The sequence below is a fragment of the Coturnix japonica genome, chromosome 2 (genome assembly GCF_001577835.2).
Source record: "Coturnix japonica isolate 7356 chromosome 2, Coturnix japonica 2.1, whole genome shotgun sequence".
Classification (NCBI taxonomy): Eukaryota; Metazoa; Chordata; class Aves; order Galliformes; family Phasianidae; genus Coturnix; species Coturnix japonica.
Genome location: NC_029517.1, coordinates 42,795,171 through 42,812,960, shown reverse-complemented (window position 1 = coordinate 42,812,960; position 17,790 = coordinate 42,795,171). Strand labels below are relative to the sequence as shown.

Below are 17,790 nucleotides of genomic sequence, written 5' to 3'. Positions count from 1 at the left end.
CTTGTAGTGGCTTATCTTTCATTTTGCTGTTGTCACTGTGGAAGTGTACCACTCACCACCTCACTGTGTTAACGTTCATTGTTTGGTCAACAAAGATATGCAGCAAGTGTCAAAGAATGTCAATGGGCTGAATTTTTTCTGCATGGAGGTATTCAATTCCACACCTTTGCTTCAGACACAACTTAGCCAGACTACTGCTCTGCTTCTGTCTGTTACATGGCTAAAGAATATAATTTAATATTGGAGAGAAGGTTCAACCTCTATTGCCATACCACCAATATCTGCATCTGCTGTTATAGGCAAACAGAATAAAACAGGAAGCATTATTTTCAGAGCAGCATTCATTCAATGGCTATACTAAGGGAAAATCTTAGTGACAATGAGATTCCAATCAGAGGTGATCAGATGTTTCTTGCAAATATTTCTAGCTCAGTGGGACACATCTGTATAAGCTTAGAAAGTACTTTCTACCCTACAAATAAACTGCAGTTAGCTTTAAATTACAAGTGCAGATGGGTTTAGTACGTTAGTAAAAAGAGAAGTTAAGATGTCATGAGTACCTAGGCAGATTTCTCTGTATTAGATCTAATGGATAACACTTTAGATAGTCATGTACTGAGTGACATTTCATATACATTTAAGTAAGTTTTATCTAAAATCATTCAGAAACTTGAATGTTATGTCTACAACATTAATTGTCAAACAGGAGGAGTTTGCAAATCATGCATTCATGCTTCTCCCATTTCAATACTTGATTTTATGTAGGTGTGCATCAACAGATTAATCTCTGCAATGAATCTCTCATGCTAGAAAAGTTGCCTGCCTGTGGAAAGTTCTTTGAAGAGAAGATGAAAAAAGTGGACTCCAAAAAATGGTGCAACCTGACAGAATTTATCATGTAAGTTTTACTTTTGGTTTAATACCTTTCACTGTACAGTGATGTTTGTTCTTAAAAAAAACAACAACAACAACAACAACAAAAAAACCACACAAACCTGCTGACCTCAAATATCTTGAAAACACCTACTAAAAATGTGCATGTTCATTAAAATAGAATAGGTTGGACATCTCTATTTTATGCCTCAAATATCACTGGCTAGGTTTGATAACATAGGAACATAGGAATTTCCCTACGATTATGAGGAAAAAACTTATTTACTTTACTTTGAGGGTAACAGTGCTAAAATAAGCTGCTCAGAGAGTCTATGGAGTCTCCTTCTTCAGAGATATTCAAACCCACCTGGACATTTTCCTGTGTAACTTACTCTAAAAGAATTCTTTAGCAGGGGGGTTGGACTGGGTGATCTCCAAAGGTCCTTTCCAACCTTTATGATTCTGTGATATGGTGACATTTTGGCAATATTGAGGAAAAAATTCTGATTTATTTTATTTAAAATATCTTGAAATCAGTGGAGGATTTTGCTTTAGCCTTGCACCTGCCTTTGTATTATCATTCAATTATGACAGCAGTGAAAATTCATGATAGTACTTCACGAAAGAATAATTCCACTAACACTAGTTTCTTCTGTTTTGTTTTTCCCATTTCACAAAACTTTTGTTTGCTGCTGGCTCTCTTTTTCACCACATGGAATCATCTGTGTTCCAAATATATTGAAATCTTCCTGTATTTGTTTTGAAGTTGCAAAGTGCAAAGCTGTAGCTCTTAAGTCTCCACAATATGGTCACATACATACAGATCAACCAATTTTATGAGTGCATATTAGAGAAATCAATGAATACTAACCAGAATGTTAATCAGCACTGGAATTGTTTATACCCTAGACAGTTGTTCTTATATATAACTTGAATTTCAGTACATTTTAGACAAAGGTTACTTCCCATTTTTCTTGAAATCACTAAAGCAAGAATCATCCTGGTCTGTACTCTCTGTTGGCAGTTGTGCAGTCCTCTCAGTTTCAGAAATCCACCTCTTCCATGAAATCATCCTGTCCAAATGTGAAACCATGTGTTGTGTTGAAACTGCTGCTGTTTGTTTCTGTGCCTGCCAGATAGTGTGGGGAGAGTGGGCACAACCTGTTTTGTTTGAATGACTGCAGTACTGCAAGAGTGGCAGCAGTGAGAGTAAAATTAGTGCTTTCTTATCTCTATTTCTGTTTCGTATTTGCTGGAGGTATTTAAACATATCTCTACAAAGCTCCATACTTCAAAATCTGCTCTAGGAGAAACCCACAGGACTTGTATAATTTGTGGTACTTTTGGCTTTATGCATCATCAACCTCTTCAGAGCATGTATACTCATGAGGAACGCATAGTTTCTGAAAGCACTGAGTACCATTCACAGCAGTTGAAATCAGGAGAAACTGCAGATGTTCAGCATGTTGGAAAACTAGACTCAAGTTAATTAGCTTTCTTGTGATATGAGCCAGCCTGAATCAGAATATCTTCCTGGAAAAGAAACTTTTTTGCATATTACTCTTGGGGTGGAGTGGTCACAAGCTAGTTATCACCATATCCATTACAGCAGCTTAATTTAACCCCAACTATGTTCTTTTCTCATATAATCTATGATCTTCTCTCCTATTTAGTATCACCTCATGTGCATTATGCAAGATTTTAACCAATTTGTCCCCAGTACATATAGTAATGAAATGTTGCACTGATTTGCTTTGTGCAGTTCCCTGTGTTTCTCTATTGCTGACAACCATGTTGACATGTCCCTCCTACTGATAACATTTCATAATTTTATCTGGTCAGTTTAGATGCTATTCCCTCTTACCACATTTATTTGCGTACCCTAGATGACTTTACAAATCTACAGCCTTTTAAAACATACAGTCATTAAGCTCTTGCATTGGAGTGAAATATGCATTCACAAATTTCTTTTCCAACTGTAGGAAAGAGCAAGACGAGGTAAACCCTTCTTACCCAGCTGGATTAACTGCTCTAAAAACAGACAAAAAAATGTTTATTCAAAGTCTTGCAATTCAGATACTGCTAGATTTATAAATCTCCAGTTAATTAATGCTCTAGTTATGGAGCAGTAATTTTCATTTTACAACTCATAGTGTCATAGAATGATTAGCATTGTACTCATCTAAGTAGTTCGACATTTTCAGAGCATCACTGTAGCTTTGCCTCAGTTAATCTACATGCAATTATATTACAATTGTGTTATATCAAAGAACTGTATTTTTTGTTATCTTTTCCATAATAACTACCCTCAGCTAACAGGATTATCTGCAGTAGGAAAGGGTACCTAATGGAGCAAAGTGTTAGAATGTTTTGTTGTTAATGCAGGTGAAAAAGCATAATCTTCTGCTCCCTGCCCCTGAGAATTTAGAACCAGGAATCCATAAGATAAATTGGCCCTGGAAGGTGCAGGTAGGACCCAAGTGGTGTGGCCTACTTGCACCTTGGTGGAGATTATTGGAGGTGGGAGGTTCAGTAACCCCCTTGGTGATAGGTACGTGGCCTACTGACATCATGGTCAATACTCCGATCTTCATTGCTAAAGGGACACCTATCACGTCCTTATGGCAAATGAAGACTCCTCCTCTGGTGCCAGATATAGTTATACAGCCACAGATATCTGGCCAAAGGGTGTGGTATTGGCGGCCAAGGTATAATCCAGTACAAGCAGAAGTATTGACCCAAGATAAGAATACAGCCTGTATCTTGCCTTGGAGGGCAGACCTTCCCCTCCTAGTACCCTTGAAACATTTGTATTACTCTCCCTAAGACTCTAAGCCTCTAGGACCATCACAGGACAATTTGTTTGGACTGATGAAACGCAGATAGACTTGCACCTTAAGATGGCTTGTCTCCAGTAACATCTATCAAGCACTGGTCCACAGAAGATTATGAACACCCATCAAATCATCACTCAAATTATATCAACATTTATGGTGATGGGAAAATTGTACCAGCGTCGCGTTGGGTCTCTGTAATAGGGCAAACTCACCTAATCATTGGTTCACACTGTGAATGGGTGGAGTTTATGGGAAATCACAGCTTGAATCTCTGATTAATCAGCTGAGGCAAGTGTTGGGTCAGCTGCGGGAGCACAGGTGAGAGTAATCTAGCTGTGCTCCCAGAAGGGGTAGACCTCGACTCCATCTCCTCTGAGACCTCATTTAAGGGCTGACCACCACTGAGGCAGCATCTCTTGGAGATCGCTCCCCAGTGGAGACTGCCTCAGCTTTCTGGTCAAGGCATTGACATTGGTGAGTTTTCCTTTGCTAATAACCTTTGACTATTTACCACCATCTCGGTTAACATCTTTATATTAGCCACCCTTACAACAGGCCCACTTCTCCAGCCTGTCTATGTTCCTCCAAATGGCTTCCCTTCCTTCCAATGTATAAATGGCACCACTCAACTTGGTATCATCTGCAAACTTGCTGAAGGTGCACTCGATGCCATTGTCTGTGTCACTGATGAAGATGTTGAAGAGCACTGGTCCCAAGACTGACCCCTGAGGGACACCACTTGTGACCAGCCTCCACCCTGACACAGAACCATTAATCACAACTCTTTGGCTGTGTCCAGCCAGCCAATTCCTAATCCATCAAACAGTCCATCCTTCAAATCCACTACTCTCCAATTTAGAGAGAAGGATGTAGTGAGGGATCATATCAAAGGCTTTGCAGAAGTTCAGGTAGATGACATTCATCATCCTTCCCCCATCCACCAAAACTATCACTCCATCATAGAAGTCCACCAGACTGGTCAGGCAAGATCTGCCCTTGGTGAAGCCATGCTGGCTGTCTTGAATCACCTTTTTGTCTTGTATGTGCCTTAGTGTAGCTTCTAGCAGGATCTGCTCCATGATCTTCTCAGGCACAGAGGTGATGCCCACCAGCCTGTAGTTCCCCGGGTCTTCCTTTCTCCCTTTCTTAAAAATGGGAGTAATATTTCCCTTTTTCCAGTCTCTGGGGACTTCACCAGACAGCCACGATTTTTCAGATATGATGGAGAGCGGCTTGGCAACCACATCAGCCATCTCTTTCAGAACCCTAGGATGGATATCATCCAGTCCCATGGACTTATACACATTCAATTTCATGAGGAGGACTTGGACTTGTTCCACAATTACAGTGGGACAGAAGCCTGACCACTGGTGAAGACTGAGACAAAACACTCAGTGTGCACCTCAGCTTTTTCTATGTCTGATGAAGCCAGCTCTCCACTGCTTTTTATCAGAGGGGGAACACTCTCCTTGGCCTGTCTCCTCCTGCCTATGTACCTGTAGAACCCCTTCTTGTTATCTTTCACATCCCTCACCAAGTTCAGCTCCATCTGTGCCTTGGCTTTCCTATTCTCATCTCTGCACACACAGACAACAGCCCTGTATTCCTCCCAGGCTACACAACCCTGCTTCCACTTCCTGTACATTTCCCTCTTTTCCCTCAGTTTAAGCTGCAGGTCCTTGCACAGCCATGATGGTCGCCTGCCTCCCCTGCTCAACTTCTTTTGCTGGGGGATGGAGAGCCATTGCGCTCTCAAAAGGGTGTCCTTAAAGAGCTGCCAGCTCTGTTAGTGGGGGTCAGCCCTTAAATGAGGTCTAGAGGAGGTGGAGTCGAGCTCCACCCCTTCCGGGAGCACAGCTAAATTACTCTCACCTGTGCTTCCACAGCTGACCCAACACTTGCCTCAGCCAATTAATCAGAAGTTCAGGCTGTGATTACCAATTTCCCATACACCTACTCCATCCCTTTGTACTCCACCCTCTTTGCCCATCAAGTTTGGTACAAGGCCTTGAACTACCTGCTCAACCCCAGAGGCCCTCATTTTGTCCCCTTCCCCCTTCATACCTAGTTTAAAGACCTTTCAATGAGTCCTGCCAGTTCCTTGGCTAGGATCCTCTTACCCCTTGGAGACAGGCTACTTCCATCTGCAGCCATTATGCCAGGTGCAGACTGAATTGCCCCACTGTCAGAAAAAAAAAAACAAAATTCCTGTGTTTGCACCAGCCTTTAAGCCATTTATTTACAAGGTGGGCTTTTTTGATCCTCTCAATGTCCTTCCCTGCCAATGAAGATATAGAAGAAAAAACAACCTGTACGCCTGTTCCATCAACTACCCGTCCCAGTTCTCTGAAGTCTTTCTTGATAGTCTTCAGGCTTTTCTCAGCAACTTCAGTACTGCCAGTCTGAACTATCAATAGGGGGTAATAATCGTAAGGGTGAATTAGTCCAGGAAGTATCCTAGAAATGTCCCTGACCCATGCCCCAGAGAGGCAGCACACCTCCCTACAGTAGGGTTAGGCCAACATATAGGGCCTTCTGTTCCCCACAGAAGGGAGTCACCCATGACAACCACCCTTCTGTTCTTCTGGGTGGAGGCAGTCTTGAGGTGTGGGGCCAGGGGCTTCACCTGAGACAGCCTAATAGGTGGGCCTCCCTCCACACCTCCACTCACTTCTCCCTTGAGTTCCAGGGCCTCAAACCTATTTTGCAGAGGCACCTGGGGAACCGAGGATGGTCAGGATGGGGAATGCCCACTTTGCACGGTACCCATTTCCACTCCTCCTCATCTCTCAAATTGCCTTGCTCTGCTCAGTGACAGCAGGGCAGGGGGTCCACTACTGTCCAGTGAATATCATCTTGATGCCTTTCAGAGAGAGAGTTAGACTAGTTTTGCCACTGCCTCACTCACTGTAACCCCCCCACCATTGTTGCTAGGGGGAAGTTCCTGTATGACTGTGACTGGGCAGATGGTCTTTTCTAGGGGTACCCCCCAGGCATTCTTCCCTTCAGCACACCAGCCAGTCACCAATCAATCTCCCTTTCACACTCCCTGATGGCCCTTAGCCTTTCCACTTCCTCCTTGAGCTCCACCACCAGGCTGTGCAGCTCATCCACCTGCTCATACGTCACACAGGTGGAATCCATTCTGAGGCTTTTCTCATTTTTTTTCCCTTATTCAGTACTGGAAGAAGAATTCCAGCCTCTTCTAAATGTAACAAGAAAAGAATTTCAAAGTAGACATTGTGATCTGACATTATGTATAATAAGCTTATAGGCTGATTTCTTCCAGCTCACCAAAGGAACTGAAGGAACTGAGGTACCTCTTTATTTAGTATTCTTCTGGTAAACTAATGAAAAATGGTGTTTTCAGCCATAGTTATATAAAATTCAGGTTTTAAAATCTTGTATCACTGGTTTACCCTGATATTTTGTCTAGCATCCAACAGTAAATATTACTCTACCTGGATCAGATAGTGGGTTAAAACTTTGAGTTTTGTGTAGAGGAATTTATTTTGTTATGCAGTAATTCCTGCATGGCACTTTTCACTTACAAGTATCTTAAAAATTTCACTAAGTCTAGTGGGAAATTTGGCAATGTTTTTGTGAAAATAACACAGCAGTCTGGTTTGATAGAAGTAGCTGAAATTTTTAGTGAGCTCTCATGATATTCATTAGAGATTTTTGATGAAATTTTACTCTTCTTGTACTGTATCTTTGACAATAATGGTAAAAGGTGTTGTGACAGAAGCTTAATTAACAGGGATTTCACAAAGTAAGAGCTGTTTTCAGTGCTTCAGTTACTGTTACCAGAGAAGAATTCAAGTTCAGTTTTCATTAAACAGTCATCAGAAATCTTAACCATCTGGGGCTTCACAGTTTCCTTGTGTACCTTTTAAAAGTGGCAGTAAATAAGTGACAGTAAATAACAGCATCTTCATGAGTGTTGTCTCTCATATTAGTAACATCAAACAGCATGAGGTAGGCTGAATGTCATGGTATCTGGGGTTACTTCTGAGAGTGCTCTGCAAAATTATCTGTACTTTGCCGTAGCTCTGAAGTCTTTTATGCTTGCTTTTCTGCAGTCTTAACTGCTTCCATGTATTTTGGGCATGTAGAAAACCTATTCTGATGTTGAAATCTGAGAATGGGCTTCAAAATTGAGTGGAAGATGATGATGCTATATTCCTTTCGCCCCCCACCCCCCCTCCCCTTATTGAACTAGACACGGATTAGTCTGGGAGAATACAGTTTTTAGTCCCTCAGACATGCATGGTTTGTGTTCTTGCGCTTGTGAGAAATGCTTGTGTTTAATAATCTAGGCTCAGGCAGAATTTGTGATGAATCACAGTTTATTTAACACTTTTGTAGAGTGTCTTTCTGGATGTAGGCACCAGCACGCTGGAGAGATACAGCAGTTTATATTCCCTGTGACCTGACTACAAGTGAGCCCTTTCCCCATTGGCTATGGTATTTGGGGTTCACATTCTTCCTGTTCCATCTATCTTGGCTCATCCCCCCACAGTAGCTTCCCTTGGTTTCCTTTGTTCATACATTCTTTGTAATCAGGATTCAGAGTTTGTTGCTTTGACCAACTAGAGTTATCTCTGTATCTTGTTTGACAAAGTCCATCCCCCACTGTCCTGTCAAGTGGGAAATATTCTGCCTATTTCTGTCTTGCCAAGGCAGCAAGATTTGTGAGTAGTTGCCAAGCTGGTTTGTTTAACCAATTCTTCTCAGTTTTTATTTTGCAAGGACAACTTATTCTTTCCTTTTTTAATCTCAATTTCCCATTTTCCTTTTTGCCATCTAATTGTTAACACACATAATCTTTGGGCCTAAGCGCAAGCAGAAACTAGTTTGAGGCATATCCCTTTGGTTTCACAACACTCTATTGCTATGCAAAACCATTTATTCCCCTACATACCATGTGGGAAGTCCTTGCTTCATCCTTGCCTGTTTCAGAGTGTGACTCCCTGTGAAGAATTAACCAGTAACAGAAGCAGTTTCACTAGTTTAAGTAGATATAGCCTCTGTTAATTACACAGTTACTGAGTTGTGTTTGTGCACTTTATGCTCTTTGGATTTTTTGAGTCTTCATAAGTTTCATGGGTTGTATCTAGACAAGTTATGTGCCATAATCTGGTGGCATGTGACTTGGCAAATTGGAACAAACTTAGTGTCAAAATGTGCCACCATATAAACTATCTGACTTAATGAAGGTATTAGAGAAGGCAGTAACTTCACTAACTGCCTATTTACAGGAGAAAGAGCGGGTTATAAATCCACAGGATGTACTAGGATCAGGGCTATCATTCCTGGTCCCCACAACACTGAAGCAGCTGCAGGAGCTTTTGAGTGTATTAGGATACTGGCAATCTTTTATTCTTCAGTTAGCCCAACTGCTAAAACCTCTATATTGACTAATAAAAAATGTCAAGGTGTGGGATTGGGGTAGAACAGAAAAAGAACCCTTCCAACAGGCAAAAATAGGTGTTAAACAGACCCAGGCACTGAGTATATTTGATCCAAACTTTCAGCTGAATTAGATGCACATGTAACTCAAGAAGGGTTTGGCTGGGGGTTGTGGCAGAGCAAGAGTTCCATTTGAAACCCAGCTGAGTTCTGATCGCAGGTTTGGAGCAGAAGAAAGGTACATTAAGTTTGAGAAACAGTTATTGGCTACTTGTCCTGCACTGCAGGCAGTAGAACCAATAACTCAGACTGCAGAGGTTATTGTTAAAACAACTTTGCCAGTCCAGGGATTGGTAAAAGATGTAACCCACATTACTAAAATGGGGTGGCCCAATCACAAATAGTGGCATGCTGGCTTGCTTACCTTAATCAGAGAAGCTGCCTGTCACCATGGGAACCAGTACTTGAAGGGAACATATAAACAGCAGGGGGAATGGCTGTTTATGAGGGTGGATAGTGATAGGACAAGGGGAAATAGTTTTAAACTACGATGGGAGATTTAGACTAGATATTAGGAGGAAGTTTTTCAATCAGAGGGTGGTAAAGCACTGGAACAGGTTGCCCAAGGAGGTTGTGGAAGCCCCATCCCTGGAGGCATTCAGGACCAGGCTGGATGTGTCTCTGGACAGCCGGATCTAGTGGTTGGCAGTACTGGAAGGCCACAAGGAGGTCTCCCCAGAGCCTTCTCTTCTCTAAGCTAAACAAGCCCAGTTCCTTCTACCTTTCTTCATAGGAGAGGTACTCCTATTTCAAAAAATTCTACTTTTAAAACTAAGCAGTAGTTTAAAAGCAATGAGCCAGAAATGACCTTGTCTTTACGGTGAAAAAAAGTTCAATCATAAGACTTAAATCCAGTGTCCAATGTGCATGTGAATTAATTGAGCAGATTAGTATACGTTGTGTCAAACTTGTGAAAAGATTTGCCTCAACTTGGCAAATTCCAATTCTATGTTTACTACAGTGATCACTGCCATTAATATTTACAAAAATCAAGAAGTGCTTTTCCTACAATATGTGGTGGAATACTGTTTAGTTTTCCATGACCCCTGAGGATCAGCTATATGCACACATGTATTTATGCATTCAGAAAAACTCACTGCCAGCAGTATTTTATTGCAATGGACATGAAAATGATACATTTTTTGTTCCTTCTGTAAATATTGTGCACAAACATATTTTTCCTTTAAAAGCTAGATAGCTTTTAAGCCTTCTTCGTTTTAGGCCTTGTCCTTGAGGAGTCTGTGGTTAAGTAATGTGTTCTGACATATCTCGTTCATGTGACAGCATAATAAATAAAGGTTTAGGCAAATTATGTTTAAGCTCTAGTTCAGGCACGTACAACCTGCTGCCTGTGGACTGCATGCAAACCAGAGTGACTTGCAATACAGCCCACTCCCTTGCCATGACTTAAAGGTGGCAGTTCTTCCCATGGAGTGCCCCTGGGCACGCATCCATTACTCAGCAAGAACTAAATTGTTAGTGTGCTATCAACAGGGTCAGCTGAAACCAAGGGCATGGCAAAGGCAGTCATATCAAATAATTGTATGTATTTTGATACATTCACTAAAAACAGGGCTCTGAACAGCAAAGAATACACAGCTGTGCTTTCCATTTTGATAAAGGAATTTGAAAATAGAATCATAGAATCATAGAATCCTTAGAGTTGGAAAAGACCTTTAACAGTCATCTGGTCCAACTCCCCTGCAATGAACAGTGACATCCATTGCTTCAGCAGGAGCTCAGAGCTTCCTCCAGACAGGCCCTGAATGTCTCGAGAGATAGGGCATCCATCACATCTCAGGGCAGTTTGTTCCTGTGCCTCACCACCTACACTTTTCCTTATATCCAGCCTAAATCTCTACTCTTTACATCTGAAATCACTTCACCTTGTCCTTTCACTACTGACCAGGATAAAGAGTCTGTGCTCTCCTTTCTTATAGCCCCTCCTTAGATATTAAAAAAACACTACCAAGTCTCCATGGAGTCTTCTCCAGTCTCAACAGCCCCAGCTCTCTCAGCCTGTACTTGTAGGGGAGGTGTTTGGCAACACTGTGCTCAAACCTTTCCTCTCCCAGCTTGTGTTGGTAGTGGGGGTTGCCTCAACCCAAGTGCAATATCTTGATCAAAATGATGTAGCTATTTTCCTTTCACAGTGCCTGTAATCTGTAAGCATTTGTGTTGAAGTACTTCCAGGCAGAGGCCAGAATTTCTTTGTCATGGTTTCCTTTCAGTTTAAAAAATGAAAATGAGTCCTTGTTTTAGCTAGCTTTTACAATTTGAATTAAGGGAATTAAGCATAGGTGAGTTGATTTTGCATTATTTATTAATCTTCACCTCCCCTTAAAAAGCAATAACAAATTAAAAAAGAACTTTTGCAAAACAATCAAATACTGAATGCACATGCCATTGTAATTAGAACTCTGTTGTTCCCTTCTAAAGCAGTCATTATGCAGTACCATGCGGAGGACTTTTTTCTGTTGTTAAAATGTGAGATATTTGGTGCAGTGCATAAGCTGTGAGTTGTTAAACTGAGTCAGTATTTGAGTGAACTGAGCTTTCCTGTCAGACACATAGTTCTCATTTGAGTTTTTTCTCTTACCTTCTTACAGTTCCATGGGAAAAGTAGCTAACTTCTTTGTTTTGATAGAAAGGATAGAGGGGAAAGTTATGGGAATTCAAACTCTTTGGATAACATACTGTATTTTGATTCAGTTTTCCAATACAATATAACTCTCTAATTTTCTTTATATCACCTTCTGGTACAATTTAACCAGATTTTTCTGGCTATGTTTGGATATGAAATGCAAAATTGGTGGGAAATATTTTGGTTATACCTTCTAACATTACGTAAAAAAACCTAACAACTCTTGAAGGAGTAGTGGTTACTGTAGGACCTTATAATTTGTACTCTGCACAAGCAGATAGGCAAACTGAGGTGGCAGCAAAGAGCTGAAGTAACATTAGTGGGACAGCTTGCTCACCAGAGTGTGGCACAGAGTAGGGCTGGAGCAGGGTCTGGCTCACTCTGGAGCCCTATCTGGTGTCTGTTCTAGACAGAGCACTGACCTCTTTGGGCAGCTCAGTGCTACCTCTGGCACCTCAGCATTGTAGTCTGTTGACCTCGGTAAACATGCCCTCATATGTATTTTTCTTCTGATCCTCTGGGACTGTCTCTCCCACACCCAGCTAGACAGCTTTAGAATCTAATTTAGTCCAAGGACAAAGAGAATGAATGCTATGGGGTTACATGGAAGAATGGCACTATAACTACAGCAGACAGTTAGCATTCATGTATTATTTTAAGCTGATTTCCTGTTTTTGACTGGCCACTGACCTTGTCACAAAAACTTCCTTCCTCATTGCTTTGCTTAAAATATACACACATTGTTTGTGTATGCATCTGTGTGACAGAACATCTAAGAGTGGACTTGTGAGATCATTCTGGTATCAGCTCAAAACTCACTAAGAATGAGAAATGCAATAATGTTGCAGAAGGAACTTTCTGTGATGCCTTTTCATCTTCTGAGAACAAATCTCTAAGAATATTATGCAGCCTGTATTCCCAACCCATTCTCTCGTAGCATGGAGAAGCATGTTGCCTTGCAACACCAGGGCCCGGGGTTCGAATCCCCCCTGTGGCGCAAGTGGTAGAAGTGCTGCTCTGCAGCACAGAGGCTCGAATCCCGGGAGTTGGACTCGATGATCTCTAAGGTCCCTTCCAACCCGCACGGGACTATTACTATTACATTTCTCATGATAGGCGTGAGACAGACTTCAGACTTGACCCAGACACTGAATATCTCTTCTTTACTACTTCATAACAAGGAATTGAATCTGCATTTGTCCTCTGTGGTATATAGTGAAAAAAAATGTCATTAATCAGAAGTTTATTTCCGTTTGAAGTGAGTTTCAATCACAGAGAACAGAAAGATATATATAAAATGCAAGAGAATAATCATCTTCCTATTTCTTCCCCTATTTGTGAACTGACCAGAAACTTTGCTGTCTCAATTTCCGATCTCCTCCCTGGTAATTCATTTACTTCCTGAGTTTGCCTTTTCTGATCCCTGGACAAATGAATTTCGTTACAAGCTATATTGAAAAAAGGTTTTCATCATTATTGGGGCTCCCAGTTTTCAATGACTATTGAGAACATTTGTAGATAGGAAAGGCTTTCTTTCCTTTTCTGCATTTACTGGAATTGAGAAGGTTAACAAAGATTAAGGTTGTCAAAAGTGGACTTCTTGGACATCATTACTGTTGCCAAAAACCTCGTGTTCAGTGGTGGATGTGGTATTAATTATCCATATTTTCCTCAAAATATCTCATTCATGCTCCATTTGTGTTCACGTCTTTATATGATACCCTAGAGGTCCACTGTGGGAGTCCTCATTCTGCAAAACTTAAATAGTGTTGGGAGGCCCTGGTATCATGGTTTTGTAATTTTGCTATCAGTATTCCACATCATAACATCATGTAAAGCATGGATACTTTTATCAAATGTGCTGTCCACAGAAGAAGACTACATATCCCAGAGAACATCACGGTCAGGGATAAGTCACGGGATCAGGACGCTATATAATCGTTCTCAGGCTGGAGTGCTCTCTCTCTCGGACTTCTCGGAGAGTGGGAAGCGTTCCAGCCGCGTCGCCTAGAGTTCACAGTAGGCCTCTCGGTTTTCGGGGACTCTCTCTCTCTCTCTGTTCAATTTATTAGCCTCAATTATATTATATTGTGTTATCTTGTATTCTGATATCATATTTAGTAAAATAAGTTTTTCCTCCTTAGATTGCCGCTGTTTTTATCCCATTTCTCTTTTCCCCCTCCTTTCCGGGCCCTGGGGGCCCTACAGGGTGGCTCCCCCCTGTCACGGGCATAGGTAAATCTAAGTAACCCATGACACCTGGTCATAGCAATAGTATTCAAGAGACAAAGTTTTGACTGCTGTCTGTCCTGGTTCTCTGGATTTCAGATGAAATTTCTTGGTTATATAAATACAAATCAGTTCTCCATCTGACTTACTATGTTTGATACCTCCAGCTTCTGTTGAAGTTTCTTCATCAGTACATTAAATTTTATAGATTACATATTGTTATGTATTATAATTACAAAGATTGGCACAGATGGGATTGTGCTACAATCAGAAAGATTAACGCAAATAAACTGACATTACAAAAGGAAAGGTGCTCACCCATCTCCAAAGATCTAGGCTCACAGGAAGGACTCCACAAAGGAGGGATCTCCAACCAGAGATCCTTCCACAGTGGCAGTCAGCCCTTAAATGGGGTCTAATATTGGTAGAACCAGGCTCCACCCCTTTCAGTCACACCTGTGTTCTCAGGGCTGACCTGGTTCTTTCCCCAGGTGATCAATCAGTGATTCAGGCTGTGACTCAACATTTCTCATATGTTATGGTTTTATGATTTTTTGTTATTGGTATTCCACTTCAGAACATCATGTAGTGCTCTGAGAGTTAAAGAGTTAAATCTCCAGTTCTGTGAGCTATTGATATTTCCGATTATTTCCGATTATTTGCTTCTGAGAAGAGAAGAACTACATACCCCAGGGGACTTTGTGTTTCTGTTTTCCATTCAGAGGGAAAGATAAAAACTGTTTGCAGATCATGAGACATCCCTTTTTCCCTTTCTGGTCATCCCAGCACTGCCTGTGATCATCTTGCTTTTGGCACTAGAGTTAGACCTTTGGTTTTTGGACATTTTCCCTCATTTTATTTGATTTATTAGCTTCAATTCCAATTAAATTACTGTAGTGGAATCCCAGGTTCACAGCCTGAACCAATGGATGAGCTGGGGGTGTGGGGGGATACGTAAGTGCCTGGAGCAGCGGGGGGTCTGGAGCCACCCTACTTCCATGCAAGGAAGGGTTCTCCCCTTCCGCCCTCCCTTTTCTCCTGCGGCGCGACTGTACAAATAGGGGAGGGTCACATTCCTCAGCTCATCCCTTTCTCCAAGCTGTTACCAGGAGGGGTGAGTTAATTCCTTCTGATATCTTTTCTTATACTCCCTTTTTCTCAAACAAAGGCTCTATCATTGCAGTTATTTGCCCTACAATTGCATTATATTGTATAATATTGTGTTATCTTCCATTTACGTATATTTTCTAGTAAATTAGCTTTCCTCCTCAGATTGTTGCCACTGTTTTGTTTTTAGGCCCATCTCTCTACCCTTTCCCTTTTTCCCCTTTTTCCTTTTCTCAAAGCATGGGTTCCCCTGCCCCATTAGTCACAGAACTGGGCTGAACCAGCCTGTAAAACATTGACATATATAGCACTCATTTTTTATTTCTTTGTATGTAACATAAATACGTGTTCAATTGAAACTTCATTTTCTTCTTCTCCTAGGTATTATAATAATTTCACCCAGTGCACAGAACGTGAAGCCAACAATGCAAGTTGCTTCTGGCCAAACCCTCTTGCAGAGAGCTTTATCACTGGAATTCATAAACAGTTCTTTTCAAACTGTACTTTGGACAGCGTTCACTGGGAAGATCCGCCAAATGAAATTCTCATAACTCTGATCTTTGTTCCAGTCATGTTAACATGTGCCATGATAATGCTGGTAGTATGGTGCAGTAAAAGAAGTGATATCCTAGTGTAAGTTGTTTCCAGTGTCTTTGTTTTTAGCATCTCCTTCTTCAAGAAAAAAAAACAAAACCAACCAACCAACCAAACAAACAAACAAAAAAAACCAACAAGCAAAGAAAGAAGGATAAAAAAAGAAACTTCATGTGAAAATGTTGTATCTGCAGAAATGGAACCTATGAGATGCTGTGACAGAGATGATGCTTCTGTGAACAAACAGCTGCTTGCTTCTGCCAAAAGTCAGTGCTTCTGAGGTTGGTCATCGGTGTTCCTGGTGCAAAGCTTTTCACTGTCGTTGGGTCTCATAGTCATAGAATTCACAGGCATTTCTCAGAATTAAGGTAGTCCTGAGACAAGTGGGCCCCTCGGCTGCAAGAGAGGTGAAGTTACTTTCCCATAGGTAAAGTTGGTTGGTAAACCCAGTTTTGGAAAACTGCATGTAAGTGTATATATGCACAGTGCAGCATTAACTGTGAGAAAGGTGTTATCACTTGAGTTTCTGTGCAGCACTCATGTGGTTTTCATCTGTGAACCTTGTTAACACAGATGTAAGACCATCAGCAAAGAAACTGAACATGGATGTGCAACCAAGTGACCACTTCTTATGAAAGTTAGAGCAAAACATCATTATCAAGAACTTGGCAAAAGGAACAATTAATGTGTCCAGTACAACATGGGAAAAGATCCTGCTGCATTATAAAATAGGTTAGGAAATACCTTTGAGCATAGTTGGGATTGTATGGCTTACAAACAAACTCTGGAAGGAATACAGACCTTACTTTACAGAAAATCCGTGAGAGGAAAAGGATTGATTATAAGGGAAGAAACTTTCATATACCAGACTATTTATTTTTGTCTTTTGTAATTATTATACTTGATGACTTGAGTTCACTGTATACTCTCTGCTCTCACTTCAATTTGTGCAAGTGACATCCTTCAAATAAATATAAAGATGTGATGTTGATTGAGGTGCCTTTTAGAGAGTAATTTTGTACATAATTTGTTTTTCATCCTTTGAAGAATGTGGGAAATAAGTACGGATATCAAGGAGGTATGAACATAGCTTGGAACAGACATAGGAGGAAAGTGAAAAAAAATCTACTCAGAAGTCTTTTTCTATAAAGCTATCCTAATGTTACAATTTAAATAAACTTCATATGTCCAAAATAAAACAAATTCCTTGTTTGTATTATAAATATATGTATTTGTTTTTCATTTCACAAAATACATAATCAAAAGCCCTTCCATTATAAGCAAATAAAGTCTGTTTACAGTAATTGATCATTTTACTATAAAGTATACAGACTTGAATGTCAAATAGCTTGAATGTCAAAGTAATGATTTTACATATCTATTCTAGTTAGATACTCTCTTTTAAGATTCTAGGCTGTTGTTTAATGACCAGGACTGAAACAAATTGGAAGCACTCCCTAAATTAAAAATGTTTATGTGTAGATACATAAACAACAAGTGTAGACACACTGTTTGCGTTCACATCCTTTCACAACAGGTAGAAACATTGGCTTTTTTAAAAATTACATTATTTGTTATAATTATTAATTTTATTAGTTCCTATATGTTTTTCCAAAGATATTCTTTCATTCTCTGGATGCTAATGGAAAATCACTCTTTGAAAAAGAAGTGTGAAATTTGTTCTAAGGATTTCTATATTAAAATGTTTTGACCCTCAAAAACCTGTGATAAACAAAACCAATCAGAAATAGAAGAGCTTTAATTTGAACAAAGAGATATATCAGATTCATCAACCCATTTTGTGTGGCCCAAATAAAATAATTTTCCAACTATTAATATTATACATAAAGTTTTCTCCTTGTTTTATTTCAAATGTAAAAGCAAAACATTTATTTGAAAACTTCATTAAAAAAAAAAGTCCTGCTTTTTCACAAACATATTCTTTAACTGCTATTGCTGGATTTTCTGAAAGTTTTTGACACTTGTTTGAACTGAAGTTCAACTGATCAACTAGCCACCTTAAAGGAACAAGCC

At 40.4% G+C, this 17,790-nt stretch overlaps 1 protein-coding gene across 4 annotated transcripts in view; it reads left to right on the top strand.

Annotated features, from left to right (window-relative positions):
* RAMP3 (receptor activity modifying protein 3) overlaps positions 1–16,979 on the top strand; it is a 39,398-nt gene extending 22,419 nt beyond the window's left edge. For all 4 annotated transcript variants that reach the window (XM_015854237.2, XM_015854238.2, XM_015854239.2 and 1 more), the window contains 2 exons: positions 766–898; positions 15,544–16,979. In XM_015854237.2, coding sequence (XP_015709723.1) covers positions 766–898; positions 15,544–15,799 — 389 coding nt within the window. In that variant the 3' untranslated portion in view covers positions 15,800–16,979. The remainder of the gene's footprint in view (positions 1–765; positions 899–15,543) is intronic.
* Positions 16,980–17,790: the final 811 nt, after the last annotated feature.